The 15,418-nt window shown below is 51.5% G+C and overlaps 6 protein-coding genes across 6 annotated transcripts; 2 read left to right on the top strand and 4 right to left on the bottom strand.

Moving 5' to 3' along the window:
* Position 1: 1 nt before the first annotated feature.
* On the bottom strand, positions 2-2,177 carry RhiXN_02634 (topoisomerase acting in meiosis protein; the record flags this gene model as incomplete). Its single annotated transcript, XM_043322451.1, has 10 exons — positions 2-236; positions 303-346; positions 422-476; positions 535-681; positions 741-808; positions 918-939; positions 1,011-1,069; positions 1,403-1,600; positions 1,840-2,077; positions 2,140-2,177. The coding sequence occupies 10 exons, from the start codon at positions 2,175-2,177 to the stop codon at positions 2-4; spliced, it is 1,104 nt and encodes a 367-aa protein (XP_043177947.1).
* A 125-nt stretch (positions 2,178-2,302) lies between these two features.
* RhiXN_02635 (Type 1 phosphatases regulator YPI1) lies at positions 2,303-4,115 on the top strand (the record flags this gene model as incomplete). Its single annotated transcript, XM_043322452.1, has 5 exons — positions 2,303-2,528; positions 2,584-2,772; positions 3,307-3,687; positions 3,761-3,940; positions 3,967-4,115. The coding sequence occupies 5 exons, from the start codon at positions 2,303-2,305 to the stop codon at positions 4,113-4,115; spliced, it is 1,125 nt and encodes a 374-aa protein (XP_043177948.1).
* A 127-nt stretch (positions 4,116-4,242) lies between these two features.
* RhiXN_02636 (mitofilin domain-containing protein) lies at positions 4,243-6,494 on the bottom strand (the record flags this gene model as incomplete). The annotated part of the gene is made up of 8 exons (XM_043322453.1): positions 4,243-4,744; positions 4,809-4,970; positions 5,021-5,230; positions 5,254-5,494; positions 5,539-5,838; positions 5,877-6,017; positions 6,144-6,342; positions 6,417-6,494. The coding sequence occupies 8 exons, from the start codon at positions 6,492-6,494 to the stop codon at positions 4,243-4,245; spliced, it is 1,833 nt and encodes a 610-aa protein (XP_043177949.1).
* An 85-nt stretch (positions 6,495-6,579) lies between these two features.
* On the top strand, positions 6,580-8,318 carry RhiXN_02637 (uncharacterized protein; the record flags this gene model as incomplete). The annotated part of the gene is made up of 7 exons (XM_043322454.1): positions 6,580-6,671; positions 6,723-6,774; positions 6,835-7,272; positions 7,320-7,752; positions 7,806-7,900; positions 7,942-8,103; positions 8,133-8,318. 7 exons carry the CDS (start codon positions 6,580-6,582, stop codon positions 8,316-8,318), a joined length of 1,458 nt encoding a protein of 485 aa, XP_043177950.1.
* Positions 8,319-9,418: 1,100 nt separating this feature from the next.
* On the bottom strand, positions 9,419-11,852 carry RhiXN_02638 (uncharacterized protein; the record flags this gene model as incomplete). The annotated part of the gene is made up of 4 exons (XM_043322455.1): positions 9,419-9,838; positions 9,914-11,704; positions 11,762-11,790; positions 11,849-11,852. 4 exons carry the CDS (start codon positions 11,850-11,852, stop codon positions 9,419-9,421), a joined length of 2,244 nt encoding a protein of 747 aa, XP_043177951.1.
* Positions 11,853-13,721: 1,869 nt separating this feature from the next.
* Positions 13,722-15,093, bottom strand: RhiXN_02639 (threonine aldolase; the record flags this gene model as incomplete). The annotated part of the gene is made up of 6 exons (XM_043322456.1): positions 13,722-13,961; positions 14,020-14,271; positions 14,441-14,598; positions 14,655-14,696; positions 14,757-14,966; positions 15,027-15,093. 6 exons carry the CDS (start codon positions 15,091-15,093, stop codon positions 13,722-13,724), a joined length of 969 nt encoding a protein of 322 aa, XP_043177952.1.
* Between the last annotated feature and the right edge of the window lie 325 nt (positions 15,094-15,418).

The following is a 15,418-nucleotide window of genomic DNA, read 5'->3' on the forward strand; positions in this document are numbered from 1 at the left end:
ATCAAAAATCGTCCAAATCATCCAAGTCGATCAAGTCTTCAGCTTCTTCCTTGATGACGATATCCGTATCTTCTGGGTCACTGAGTTCAATCATACCGTCCTCGCTGTCCAAAGCAAGAGCTTCCAAGATCTTTCCGCAAACATACTTCACAAGTGCAAGTGCACCTTCTCCGCGACCAGAGATCACCTCGATTTCAGCCTTGGTCCCGGTTTGGAGCATTTGCTCTAGCTCTTCTCTGTGTAAAATAAATTACGGATATGAGGGGGGTCAAGCGAGTTATTTCATAAGCCGAGGCACATACACCCATTCGCTCGGGAGCGTTTGAGAACGGAGCATGTTTTCAGCCTAACGTATGCAGATTTAAATTTCCCCACACGATTAGTTCGAGTGGATAAAGAGATAGCCGCACGGGTTTTATACCTTACGAATATCAGCCGATGTGGTTTTTAGCATCTCAAGGGATGGTATGCCCAGTCTATTCCGCCATGTCAGCACAGTTAACTTGTGAAGCGGTTTAAATGGATGGATGGCACCGTTTGATATCTGCCCGTTTGACCCCTATCCACTGCACCCTTTCCGCAGCCACATCTTCGTGAACCAATGTTTTAGAGCCGAATTTGTAGACGGAAAGAATATCCATTCCATGCGGGTCCGCGTCTACGAGGCATAGGATTGGGATGCTATAGTCCTTTGATTTTTAAAAAAGAAGTAGCAACTGTTAAATCAAAGTGGCACCGACCATTCTGGGAGTTCGCTGGAAAATACGGACACGAGCTGGCGTGTGGCGAGGTCAGGATATCCCTTTCCCTAAATGGGGTCTCATGAGCATGTGAATATATGCGCGCTATAGCAACTTGCTGTTATTATGACTCCCCTTCCAATTGATTTGTGAGCCGAGGCAAAGCCAAGGGCGCACAAGGTTTGGAATATCGCCTGTTCTGTCGTTGATTAGTGTGTGGAATTTGATAGGAGTGTGCCAATTGCCTCTTTTTCAACAATCAATACCCACGCAAGGTCTTCGTCTATATTGACGTTGACTATGTCTTCTCCGACTGGTATAAGCGTCTCCTATAATTCAAGTTGCGGGTTGATTAGAGGTGAGAACCGGCAAATTGGACTTGCCTCGAAATCCATCCCTCTGATGACTTCTCCCTTTGATGTGGTGAGGGTTAGAGCCGAGCCGCAAAAGAGACCCTTTAACGCCGCTCTCTGTGCGACCCCCCCCCCCAATTGAGTAAACGAGGAAAGGTGAAAGAAAAAGAGAAAAGATACGCACAATCCCCAAATCCCCCCTCGTGAGACCAAGTGTAGCCGCCAAGTCATCTACCAACTATTCTCCAGCTCTAAACCCGTCCACCCGAAAAAACCTCACAAGACTTTCGGATATACATCAAGACGTACCGCGTCAGAAACAGACTGCTTCCCAAAAAGCTCAACGTCGCTGTAGAATATGTCTCTTTTGGTCGTCGGAACGTCGTCTTTGAGTGCGAGGTGTGAGAGTTCGGCTACTTTTAGGGCTCCGGCTGGGTAATGGAACGGCGACCCCCCAAAGTTTAGCTGACGCTCAAGTTTGCTTCGGGATGTACAAGAGAGACTTGCCTATCATCTTGAGTGTAGGCGTACGCTTACTCGGCCAAACGATTCGGCGGACCCGGCTTGTCTCAGACCTATTGGGGAGGAGGTTGCAATTTGGGTGAGAGGCGGTACGAATGTATGCGCGAAAAACAATTACTTTTTACGGCAAGATACCATCTGAAACTCGAATTTCTTCTCGTTGCACCCCCCATTCAGGTGTTTATGTGTTTGTATACACAGTGAAATGAGCGGGAGCCACTGACCGACTTGTCATAGCCATTTACAATCTCCTCAAACATAGTCATAGCCCACTCTTCAAGCGCCCATATTGCGTCTTGACTAGACGAGTCAGGTTTTAGAAATGGCGCTGCATGAAGATAGCAAAGACGCAAATACTTTGCCGCCGGGACCGTAAGTCGGTCGAGATCTTCAACGGGCTCCTGCTTCACCTGTTCGTTTGCCGGGGCTTGTAGATCATTATCCGGTGGTAAAGAAGACTGGCTGCGGGCAATGTATTCTCGATATCATGCGTCGCCACAAGTTCGTTGTCGTCGTCGTCGCACCAAAGCAATTCATCTGATTGGGTTCCAGAATTATCCATGATGGGCGTTGGGAGTCGGGGGGACAAAGTGCGAAACACATGTTAAGCGCCAAGATTGGTCATCCGGCTCTTGGCTCCTGGATATAAACTCTCACTTGTGACTATCACAAGGCCCCCAGAACACCATGGCGTCTACATCTGCTGCTCGTCGACCTGCTACATCCGCACCTGGGGATGGCTCGCGAACTATTACGGTCAGAGACTCGCAGCCTATTCCAGAGGGCAATAACCCTGGAGGCGAAGCACCCAACGGGATCCTGCGACTACGAGGTGGACCAAGGAGCAGACCGCGTGTGATGTGGGATGCGGATGTGATAGATAACGAGGGTTGTGGAAAGAAGAAGTCAAAGAGTATGTACCTCAGCCAATTGTGTTTACTTTGCTTACTCACCCATCACCCATCCAGTCTGCTGTATCTACCACAAACCCAGACGCTTCGACGAATCATCATCCGAGTCAAGTGGCGACGAGAGCGACTCATCGTGTGGGAGTAACGACAGTCGTAAACATGCCCATAAACGCCCAGACAAGGCTGGGGATCCCAACCCCGGTCCGAATGCGTACGAGAAGTCTGGATCCAAGGGTAAAGGTAAAGGTACGTGCATCACGACTCGTGCTATGACGCTCGCTAATATCTCCCGACCAAATAGCCTAACTTGTTCGCTCCCTTTTCGTTATGTTACCCTATTTTTTCGGCTCCATTTAATTATGCCCATATCCCATTGTAACCCCTATCGCTATTCCCTTGCTTTCACGGATTTATCTATGTATTCCCCCTCTATTTTCTTTCAATTACAACCGCGTGTCAAGTGAACAACAAACGTGTCACCGTCACCGAGCGTCATCTTGCCATCTTGGGCCTATTTCCCGAACATCCTTTCGTAAAAGCCAAAGAACCATTGTTCCCAATGACGTCGATTCGAGCACGGGACTTTTTTTTTTTTAAGCGTGTGCATGTAGAGCTTGGATGTCGCTCCACTTTTGAGATCCGCCGTCGATCACCAGGGATGATCTTATACAAAACTCCACATCCATGTCGTTACCGTAACCGACACGATATCTCCTCAATTCACTACACCACCCAAATTGTCTTTATATCCGTATCTGTATCTCATGTCCCGTTTCCAAGCCGCCATCAACCGCCTCAGATCTGGCCAATCCAAATTCGAACTCGTTCATCGTCCGAATGGATCTTGGCCAGGTACAAACGGACCACACATATCCGTCCTGGACTCGTCCTTTAACCCCCGACCAACGCGCATGCCGCCCTGGCCTCTCAGTCGTCTCAGTTATCCCAGTCATCAGGCACAAGCTGCTGCTCCTTCTCTCCATAAGCAACGTGGACAAGGTTCCCAAACCAGGAGATGCGATCCCGAGCAACGGCTAGAAATGATGGTCGCCTTGGCCCAGAAACTGGGTCAGGACGTAGCAGTCGGGGCAGTCAACGAGCCTACGTTTGTCGGCAAGTCAGAAATCCTACGCGAACATTGTTCAGATACGGGTAAACCCGGTATGTGTATTTCGTTGGTCTGCGAGCAAGCAAGGCAATGACTCTTGGGTGTATGTGTGCGTTGGGATAAAAGAATTAACGTTCCTTATGGGATGGGATACGATCGTTCGGTTCTTTGCACCGAGGTACTATCCATCTCCGTCCCAGATGCTTTCCAAACTGCGCACGTTTTTCAACGAGGAAGGGTCCTCTATCGTGTGTGCCCGTCGAGGATCCCATCCCGATACCGAGGAAGAAGAGTTCTTGCGTCCGAGTACGTGCAAGAGTTTTACGACGCAGGAAAAATAAAGATCACAGACCTCGATCAAAGCGTGAGGGACATTAGTTCGACGGATGTGAGGAAGGGGACGATCGAGACGGCCGAAAGGTATTGTTCCAAGGAGGTAGTGGAGATTATCAAACGAGAGCAGCTGTATTTCTGGAACTAATTTGACCTTGTATGCGCATCGTTCAAAAGAGTAGTGAGATTCAATCGAAGCATATATCCTATTCTAGTCCACAATCTCTAACAATTTTTTTTTGGGTAAAAAAAAAAAAAAAGGCCACGGGTTGAGTTCAAAGGACCAACAGGCTAGCCAACGTAGCTCCAGTCTGAACCACATCCAACGCCTGCTCAACCTCCAGCCTCTTCCTAGCCGCCTCCAGCCAGTCCTTGACCAAACGCTTCGGCCAGCCCTCGAGCTGGTTAACCTCCCGAGTAGCACTGTCCAAATCCTTGAGGCTCAAGTAATACTCGGCCCTCGCGATCCTGCTCAGCACATCGTTCCCGCTCGACGCAAGCGACGGAGCCGGGGCAGGGCGGAGCGCAGAGAAAACGGACGAAGCGAGGTGGGAGAGCACGCCGGCCGAGGTGTCGGGGACAAGCGCGGCCTTGCGCACGGCGGGGGCGACCGAAGTCGTGAACCACTCGGTCAAGTCCGCGCGCGGCTCGACGCCCTCGTCCGGCACCTGGCTCTTCAACAACCCGTCCAGGATCTCGCCGCCCTCGGACTCCCCGGCCACGCTCTTCAAAACCCGGAGCTCGTCCCTGAACCCGCGCGCTCGTCGCCCTGGAGGGCTGTCGGACCGTCGCGCGCAGGGCGCTCAGGAGTCCGTGGATGCGGATGTTTTGGTCGAGGTACGAGGCGTTGTCGGCCGTTGTGCGTTCGAGCTTTTTGAGCGAGGTCGAGAGCGAGTCGAGTTTGGCGAGACGGCCTGCGCGTTCGGCTTCTACCCGGACTTTGATTTCGCGGATCCAGCGGCGTTGGAGTTCGATGCCTTGGGCCATGACTTCTTCCTTCAACCTGGGCTCCTTGTCAGTACAGTCGAGCCAGAGAAATGTATCGGGACGCACCGTTGATTGATAATCTCACCCTGCGTCTCGAGCTCCTTTTCGAGCTTTTGCCGATACGCAGCGACAATCTTCCTTCTCTCCTCCTCAAACACACCCTTCCAGTCTTCCTCTTGCTTATCCAACTTTTCCCTGCTCTCCATCTCAAGTCCGAGCAACTTGTCCTCGTACTCTTTCGCCTGCTCGTCCAACTTTTTCTCGAGCTTTTGCGTTCTTCAGCTTTAGCAGACTCCAACCGCTCCCCGAGCTTTTCAAGATCGATCTGGGCGGTAGAGAGGACGCCTTGGGCACTATCCAGCGCCGACGGATTAGCCTGGACAAACGCCGCGAGCGAGTCGATCGTTTTGGCCAGCTGGGCAATGACGGGTTCGGACGCGTTGAGCTTGGGGGCCAGCAGCGGGAGCACATCTTTGCCCTTTGGCGGCTCCCTGGCTCCTTGTTCGACTTGGGCGGGGGCAAAACGTAGCCCGGGGGAGGCTCGAATCCGAGCGGGAGTGGCGGTCCGGTGTACAGCTGTTTACCCTTGGGAGGTGTCCATTCCTTTTCGTACTGGGGCGGAACCTCGACGTCCCGCTTGGGGGCCGCGTCCGGATACAACGTCTTGGTGTCCGCGTTTGCGTTTCCATGGGTGTCGGACCCGATCGGACCCGGCTTGGACTCGCCTCGCAGTGCAGCTTCGACCTCTTTAGCAAGCTCGCTCACGCCCTCTGAGAACTGGAACGCCTTGGCCTCGATCTGTTTTCCGACGGTGGAAAAGTCGGGTGCGTTGGGGTTGCGTTCGACGCGGGTGATGATCGCTTGGGAGGCTTTGCGTGCCCTGTCTGCGAGCGAGGGGACGGTTGGTCTGGTTTGGTCGAACCAGATGAGGAGGAGGAGGAGGAAATGGAGGAGGAGAGTTTGTTGTATGTGTCTTTTGTTGCGTCGATGGTTCGTTGTGGGATGGACGAGAGGCGGACTCGGTCCCATCCTCTATCGGCGGCGATTTCCATTATCTCTTCGCCTATTCGTGTGCATAGATTGTGGTATCACAAGTGCCAATATGCGAATGGGATTTAGTCAGAATAATAATTTTTTAATTGGGAGGCATATTGCAAATCAATGCGCGCATAGATGGAGATGTACATACCTCCTGGAACACTTTCGACGAAAAAGTCATGGTACCTTTCGCTGTTGAGCGCGACCAAGGTACTTCCCCCATAGAAAGTTCCGGCGAATATGGACGTGTACAACAACGTCCGACGGAAAAATCCCCTTTTCTTCTTTGGCGGAGGTGGTGGGGGCGGGAGGGTTCCACTCGCACTTGGAGGGACCTCAGTTGCGTATCCCTAGACCCCATCGCCAAATGAATGATGAGAGAGAACGTGAGAATAGTAATACGTTGCTGCTCGGATTTACTCACCTTGACGAACCTGGTGCGCTGGACGCGCACAACGGGTTTGGCACCCGGGGCAGCGAGCAGGATCCGCCGGCGATACATATGATGGGAAACTTGTGAGTTACCCAGGGAAGCAGATTGGAAATGAATTCATGTGTCGTGGTGACATAATCTGTAAGATGACATAATGGTCGGCGTTTACAACGTGGCAGGCAAAGGGAATATTAAAGGCTACGATCAGTTGGGAGCAGGTTGTTCAACCACCAGCTTTCACCACCAGTAAGTTGAAGACAAGTTGTAAATGATGATGTTTGCTAAGTCAAGTTGCAGTGCCGCTGCCAGACGAACGCCCTCGAGCGTCTGTCCAGACTCTGCTGGCCAAGTTTGAGAACCAGTCGAGACGCGAGTCTCTCAAGGCCAGCCGCGCCGACAGAGCTCGCAGCCGACCCTCGCACCCAAGCCACGGCCCTCTTCCATAATCAAGAAGAGCCCACCCTCACGCGAGGCTACGCTGGCTGCTACCACGGATGACCCCCAGCCTGTTCATGCCACAGCCGACGAGGATGCGGGGCCAGCCATTCCGAGGTTGACAGGAGAGCCCATTCACTCGGACACACCCGAGTCGGTCCCTACCGATCCCCAACCCCAGTCTGAAACACAGGTTGAATCAGAGCCAGCACCGGCTCCTACTCCTGCTCCTGCCCCAACACCAGCAACTAAACCTCGCACAGCCGCCACATCGGCGCGACGCGTATCCCAAGTTCCATCCAAGAAGCCCGCTTCCGCGTCTGCCAAACCCCTCAACATCCGCCAAGCCTGCTCCTGCCCCTGCCTCTCGATCACGTCTTCCTGCTGTTCCAAAGGCGGCTCCAAAGGCCAAGTCCCCAAAGCCCACTGCCTCGGGCTCATCCCCCTGTACGCGTCAAGACCCCTTCCCATGGCCAACCTCCGGCCCCCATCGCTGCATCCCTGGCCAAGGCCAAGGTTCCCTCTCGCATCGTTAGTGCTACCAAACCTGCCACTAAACCTGCCGTCTCCAAACCCGCAACTACCACCGCAACCGCAACGAAATCCACTGCGGCTCCTCGAACAACCAAACCCCCTATTCCAAAGGCGACTACTTCCAAGATTCCGGCCGTTTCGAAACCAGCTGCTACCACTGCCCGCAAAGCACCTGTACCTGCTCGTCCCGGATCTACGGCCACCAAACCTCGCGTCGGAGCCGGCAAAGCTGTCAAGGCCGGTGCTGCTGCCGCCACAACTGCAGCAGTAGCCACAGCAGCCGTAGCTTTGTCCGATGTCGCTCCGACTTCGGAGGACACAGAGCCAACCAAGGATGTCGAGGCACAACTACCGAAGAGTCCCCTGCTCCCGTTGATGACGTAGTGGTCGAGTCTGAACATGCTGCCGAAGATCATGAACACGAGGACCCAGTTGCGGAGGAATCTGTACTCGAGGCTGCTGCGGAGGAGGAACCCGTTGTCGAGGCCACTCCCGAGGAGGAACCGGTTGAGGCGTCGAAGAGCCCGTCGCTGAAATCGCCGACGAGGTTGTTGAGGAGGAACAAGTCCCCGAAATTGTCGAGGAGATCCCCGAGGTGCTTGAAGAGTCTGTAGAGGTTGCCGAGGAGCAAGCCGTTGAGGAGCCTGTTGTTGAGGCTGACAATGAGTCTGCTGGTACTCCCATTGAGGATCTCGGGGAGAATGGAATCGTTTCGGGTGTTGTGTTCACTCGACTGAGGAAGAGGAGGCCAAGCCCGAGGTCGCTGTCGAGGAGGTCATTGAACAACTCGAGGTCGAGGCCAAGGAGGAAACCACCCCTCTTGTCGAAGCCGACGAAGTCAAGGAGGAAGTCGCCCCCGTCGTCGCCGCAGTCGAGGAAACCAAGGAGGTCGCTCCTGTCGCCGAGACCACCGAGTCCTCATAAAGAGTCAGCCGGCCTGCTCCTACCTTTCGTTTTATTCTCTGTCTATCTTGCGGAATTTCGAGTTGCTCTATCCTTCTGGAAATGTTGTTTTGCTTGTCCATCGAGTTTTTTTTTTAGTTAAGCTATACCCCTCACACCGCTCACCTATACATTTGTCACTCTTTTGTTACGAGGCTTTGGCGTTTTTTTCTCTACAACCGGTATCTAGTATCTCTATCTCCTGTGCACTGCATCTAGTTTTTGTGGTCATTGTTCGTTTGGTCTTCTCTTGGTCATGTCTAGTAGAGAAGGATTTATGATAATGACTATTCATATTAATCCAAGTCTGGTCGGAACTGGTAAACATAACGATTTCATGACGCTGAAACTCTAAGCCTCGTAAGCTTAACGCGAACAAAGTTCGGTTCCGTCTGTTTTGTCTTCTTTCACACCAATTAAGCTTAAGGTGAACGCGCAAAGCACAAAGGAAAGTGCAAGGCTATTCCTAAATCGTAATGCTAATCTTCATTTGCGCAACCGAGCTCGATACTCGGTATACAAAGTTCCTCCTCTCTCTCTTCCCTCCTCTTTTTCCGATTTCGGCGTAGGATTAGACTCGTACGACTGTATTGGATCGCCAGGGTTTTTGCTCACCCGCCCTTTCTCTTTTCTTTTCTTTCCTTTTTCTTTCTAGATCTACTGACTGTATTCTTTGTTTTGCTGGGCTCGATTGATTGGGATGATATTTGGATCGATTTCCATTCCAGTGGTTTTAGGTATTGCTCGGCAGTCGTACAGGTATAACACGTGAAACACACACAGACACACAGAGAGATCCTACAAAAATAGACACACACACACAGGAGGTAAAGATAAAACATAGACATAGACATAGGAATAAGAAACCAAAACAAAGAGCGTGTGATAGGAGAGCTGCAAAAACATAGTAGTAAAGAAAAAAGAAAAAGAGTAAAGAAACACAACGAGAGACACATTGGTCCGTCTGAATCCAGAGACTACAAACACATACACAATACTGTAGAGATAATAAATCAAATTGAAAAAACACACAAACGATTCGACGAGACCAATATTAATTGCGGGGGGGACGGGGTGTGGGCCTAGTCGACGCCGGCGAGCAAGACCCGAACAGTCATCTTCTCCCCGTGTTTCATCACCGCGTTCTCCCAATCCCGCTGCGTGACGATCAACGAGAGGTGCATGGGGTCCGCGCACGCAGCGACCGACGAGAGACTCGACGATCGTGTCCGGCCTCCGCTGGGTGCAGTCCCCGGGCGCCCGCTCGACCTTGGAGGCGGAAGCGGAGCGCCGTTCCCTGCTGTACCCGGTCGACCACCCGACGTACCGGGCCGAAGCAGGTGCTGTTGTTTTGCTGCCGTTGACGCTGGTTCACGTATCCGAGCACGAAGCCGTGTTTGAGAAGGTCGAGTTGGACCCCGGCTGCTTGTCTGAACTTGGACGCGAGCATTTCTCGTACGGTCGAGAGCGGTGCCGTTCGGGATACCCGGCACAGAACGATACTATCCCAATCGGGCATACCGCCTTGAGAACGATTTCGTTGGGCGGGATGAGAGATGATGTTGGTGTGAAGGAACGGGTGGGAGAGGGGTGGTGGGAGACGGTGCGACGGGAGGCGGGATTCCATGGCCAGATATCGAGTCTCGTCCTCCTGCGGATGAGGTCGAATACGCAGATGCGATACTGGGCGTCATGCTTCGTCGAATAGACGAACCTGAATTGGACGAGATGGCGCATTCGGACGAGAGGAGCGATAGTCGGGCATCTTCGAGGTACGAATTGAGCACCGTATGCGTCACAATCTCAAAGTCGGGCTCTTCTTCGTCGTAGACGACTGTTGGTGAGGCTTCCCCTGGGATAGATGGTTTGGCAATCGTCGTCGCATCGCTTTGATGGCGCATATGAGAGGCTGATGGGCGGCGCAGACTTGAGCGAGGAGGGATAGGAGGAGGAAGACGTCTGGACGACGACGAAGAGAGCGAGGAAAGCGACATTTTGCGCATCTTTTCGATCTCGCTTTGGTCGTCTGTTGAAGCTGGCTCTTCGCTTGTTTCTGACATGGCCAAAGCCTGTATAAGACTCTGGCTCAGCCCCATACTCCAATCCGATGTTTGAGAAGATCTGGGAGACGCCGACGAGGGCGTTGAATGGACAAGTGATATGGATCCACTCGACATTGAAGGCGATGTCGCCCTTCGCTGACGCCCTGACTTGGGTTTCTCCTCTTCCATACGAGAAGTGATGGACCGAGAGATGGCCCGCGGTCCACGTATGGCCTCGAACTGCTGCACGTCACTTTCGTACTCGCAGTCTGATGGTACGACTGACCCGGGTACAGACGGGAGCGGGGACACAGGTGCGCTAAAGAATTGTGCGTTTCGGAATGATGTACCCCGAGCCGCATCGCTTCGCACAAGCCCTAAACGGCGCTGTACAATTGGCACAAACCCACTGGGAGGCTGGGTTAATTTAGAAGACGGGTCAAGAACGACTGGGCCATCTTGAGGCGTCGGAGGCATCGGAAATGTATCGAGCGCGGTTGCCAAATCACCATATGTGGTCTCATTCGACGGTCGGGGCTGTTCCTGAATATCCAGGGCGATAGGAGTTGATTCGTATGACGTCTGTGCGAGTGGAGAAGATGTATATGGAGAAGTCGACCTGTCCTGGGCGATGTTCGTGGGAAGTGGAGGTGCATCAGATGGTGCGATCGAGAGTCGTCGTATGCTAGGCGCAACGCTCGCCCGCTCGCTATCCCTACGCCTCATTGCATCCCGATCCCTTCGCCAGAATCCAAACCATTCCCGTACGGCCGGGGCCTGTCGAGCCTGGTCGATCAGAACAGAGGCACCCGGTGCAAACAATGCACCAATAAATTCGTTAAATTCTTCGGAACGCTGTTGGACTAGCGTACTCCCAGAAGCTCCACGAAACAATGATGATTTAGCAGCCAGGCGGGGGACGAATGCATGAATGTCGTTTGGGATGGTCTTGGGATCTGGCCCGGTCGGGAGTGAATCAAATGAAGCAGCCCGTTGTAGGTTTCCGTACACCGGTGGGCCCTTTTTGCCTCCCTTGCCCTTGCGAACCTTGACTACTGCACTATATTCCTTCTCCAATGTCCGCTGCAAATCGAGACAATCTTCCCATTTACGGTGAATTTCATATCCCTTGACACGTTTCTGGTTTACGTCCCCAAGTGGGCCACCGGGTGGCGACATTGATAAGTTTGGGAGCGGTTTGACCCGCAGACCATAGTGCCATGACGATCCTTCCTTCATCGGGGGGACGATATCAACAGAAAACTCCGAGGGGCAATGGATGAGAACTCCGCGGCGATACATCTGGGAACTTGAAGAGTCGGTGCTCTAATCCCATTGTCAGTGATCGTCGAGGTTAAAGCTAGTAGGCATTGGTCAACTCACGGCTAACCCAGCTCCCATGTGAGTAAACGCTGTCCGTACCTCTGAATCAGCACTTCACACGACCTCTATAAACACAGTTTCACTCACACATTGGATTCTGATAATTTTGGAGCCAGGCTGAAAACAACGGGGGGCAACAAGGACGCTAGCTTGGAGATTGACTAGGCTGTTGTATATACCTAGCTGTGGCGTATTGTGTCTAGAGCAGGACCTATGGACATCCAGGGTGTCAATAGGAAGTTGCTTACAGAAGCCCGCAGCCATCACCGGACTCCGGTGCCCCACGGCTCAAAATGCAATACATACCTATGTTCACCGTCGACGCCAGTGGGGGCAACAAGTGTTGGTATTGAGTCGGTTAGAGGGGTATCTGGTCGACGTCTAGGAAGCTCAATCTAACAAAATACGTGCTGGAGTGAGCATATGGTCCAGATCACCAGGACCATGTGTGTTCTTCCTACCTAATGATCTATATTCGGAAGTGGCCGGTGATTTGGGTTCAAATAACGATTTGATTTTTCTGATAGGGATACCAGCCCTCCATACGATCCTATCAGCGCATCCGTTGCCAGCTTCCAAGCTCGCAGAGGTAATATTCGTGGGGAACGAACAGCGCGGGGCAATGCTCAGCAATGACGTTTTATACGAGTGTTGTTGGCCGAACATTCTGCGTCCACTGACGGTTTTGCCGGGTGTCGAACCCCCCAGGCTCTGGAAGGACCATGCACATGATTCCATGATTTAGGCCTCAGGTCCGAATTCGATCATCATGCTTACCCTATCGGCATTTCCCTCATGCGATTATTTGCCTCCCTGACATGGAATATTCACGTTAGAAGTGGTAGATACAATCCGCAGTAGTGTATTTTATCTCTAAAAAGACGTCAAACGAAGCAAAGAATATACCATCCAACGCATAAGGTCCAGTCGAGTATTCATATGCATGTATACGAGCGGATAGTCGTCGCATGCAAGGTTCTTGGTTTCGCCGCCAATGGGGAACAAACATGGAATTACTCCGCTTTCTCACCGAACTTCCAACTTGCGCCCTGGGGGTATTAATCTAGAATACAAAGTGTAAAACCTTACTCCCTGTGAACACTGCAGCCTCATGATCAACTTATACTGGGTGCATTTTCGCCCGTGAAGACAGGCACTAGATAGGCACGCCTAGCTTAAAATACGTGGTGTTCACCACCAGGGCACATGGTCACTTCAGGCAAACAGGCACGAGTAAGGTATATCGCTCATTGATAGAATCTTCACACCCAAACAGAGGCAACAAGAATCGCATACAGTTGTCTCGTCACCACGAATCGTGATGCATTCAATACAAGTGGCCTTCGCGGAGATCACATAGATACGGTGATTCCGGGCGGTAAGCAATTCGCCCCGGTCCGTCATATGCACTTTGTTGAAAACAGGAATGGATAGATCATCGATAATACTCCTCATTTGTTGGCGTCTACCCATAATTAACGACCTCGGCTTAGCAGAGCGAGATTCTTTCTGTTATCGATCTACTGAACTAACAATAAGGACATTGCATGCATACTATTACCAGTAATCACGTGCATGCAGGTGTCTTCCCACGTACGTCTGCTTTCCTCGGGCTATTTTGTATCATACCCGACAGTGCATATATGCCCATGGGGTATTGGGCTGATATTAAGGGCTGATTGTATGTAAATAACACGTTTTATATTTGGGGGCATACATATCGTGAATTACGGTCACTTCCTGTTTTCAACAAACCAGTGCCGCACTCCACGCATTGGCTAGTTTTATTGTTTATGATGTACCGTAACTTGAAATCTAGGTTTCTGTGATGTAAATATAAGCGATCTATCAGTTTGATTTCAGTTTCGTTAACATTTCTCCCCGAGCTGAGCGACACAGGCTTTGATGTTCCTAGCTCAAGTTCAATACACACATCCGCCAGTAGTAATGTGCCATTTTATCAGGTTCGCTTGGGCCTCCCGCCGTACGCTCCGCCATTTGTCCGTGCTTGACTACCCTCAGCATAAACACCCGCGGCCTTCTTTTCCATCACTCGGCTAAGAACTTCCTTAAGCTTTTGGACAGCCTCGGTGCTGATTTGGTGGTGAACAACAATCCTGCCGTCATACCCCAGTTTAAGGCCTGCATTTTTGGCTTCTTCAACCAACCAATCGTTATCCAGCCCAGCCGCTTCGAGATCCTGAATAACGGGAGATATCCTATCAAGTTTTGCTGATGACTGATAAATGTTTACTCACAATAAATATCATATTGGTTTCGACGGGTAATACGGTCTTGAGACCCAGGGAATGTAGATGTTTTTCGATATCCCGTGCTATTTCATGGGTTGCCGCAAGCTTTGGGAACACTTCATCCAGAGCGACTCTGGCAGCACCAGCTATCACGCCCGTCTGGCGCATCCCCCCTCCTATAGATTTACGGATCCATCGGGCTCGGTCGATGAAAGTTTTCGATCCGACCAAGACACTTCCAATGGGCGCACCGATTCCCTTGGAGAAGCAAAGCGAGATGCTATCAAAGGAAGCGCCATAATCGCGGAAAGACCCTGCTCCCGCTGCAATTGCGTTCCATAGCCGTGCGCCATCACAATGAATGCGGATATTGTTTGAGCGAGCAAATTCGAGATGCGTTGTACTTCCTTCAGGGGTAAGATCGTACCTCCATAGGTATTCTCGAGGGCGATAACACGAGTTGGGGCTGAATGGACGTCATCCCACAGGACAACCCCCTCTTCACATCTTCTAAAGTCAGATTTGGCCCTTTGGATGGCCATACCGGCTGAACCATGGCTTGGGATAATGTCGCGATTCCTCCAGCTATGGATCAAGTATAAATCACTGCATATCGGGATGAACATAGTTAACCGGCTCACCTTCATATTGATTAATGTGCGAGCGAGCATGACAGAGTACAGCTTTAAATAAGGTATTGAGGTTGATTGTTTACTTTATTCAAGTGGCACAATTAGACTCACAATGTGGGGGCTGAGTAAGATGCACACGAATCGCGATTTGGTTGCCTGCCGTCCCGCTTGGGACGAAGAGTCCCGCCTCGTGTCCCAACAGATCGGCAACATGCTTTTCCAGGTTTGCGGTAGTTTCATCCTCGCTATAAACGTCATCTCCAACGGCGCTACTAATCATAGCCTGAAGCATAGACGCTGTGGGAGAAGTAACGGTATCGCCTATAGGTTGTATGCATGTCAATATCAGGGTCAGTTCCAAATGAGCTGTTCAATTCTTACTCCGAAAGTCGACGGCACTGAGGGCATTTGCCTGAGAAATCGATGGATGGAGTATTTTCTCGGTCATTGATGTGGTGCTATGCGAACACTTGGTTGCTGAGGTCGTAAGATTTATCCAGCGGTTGTGGTTACCTTTATGACTCGGGCTGGCTCGAATGTTCTTAGTAATCCCAGAAAATTGGCGGCTTAGTCAAATTTACTGTACTTACATGCTTGTGATGGTCATTCTCCTTATAACCAGGCCATAGTTGTAACGCTGTGCAACGCAAACGGACCGAACCAATGTGCACATTAGCCGTGGGAAGACCTTTCTCTTGAATATGTCTATCTATCAGACTTTTCTTAGTGGAGGTTATAGTAGACACTCGTGAGTGATAGCTCTTGCTTCAAGC

The sequence above is a fragment of the Rhizoctonia solani genome, chromosome 3, assembly GCF_016906535.1.
Source record: "Rhizoctonia solani chromosome 3, complete sequence".
Lineage (NCBI taxonomy): Eukaryota > Fungi > Basidiomycota > Agaricomycetes > Cantharellales > Ceratobasidiaceae > Rhizoctonia > Rhizoctonia solani.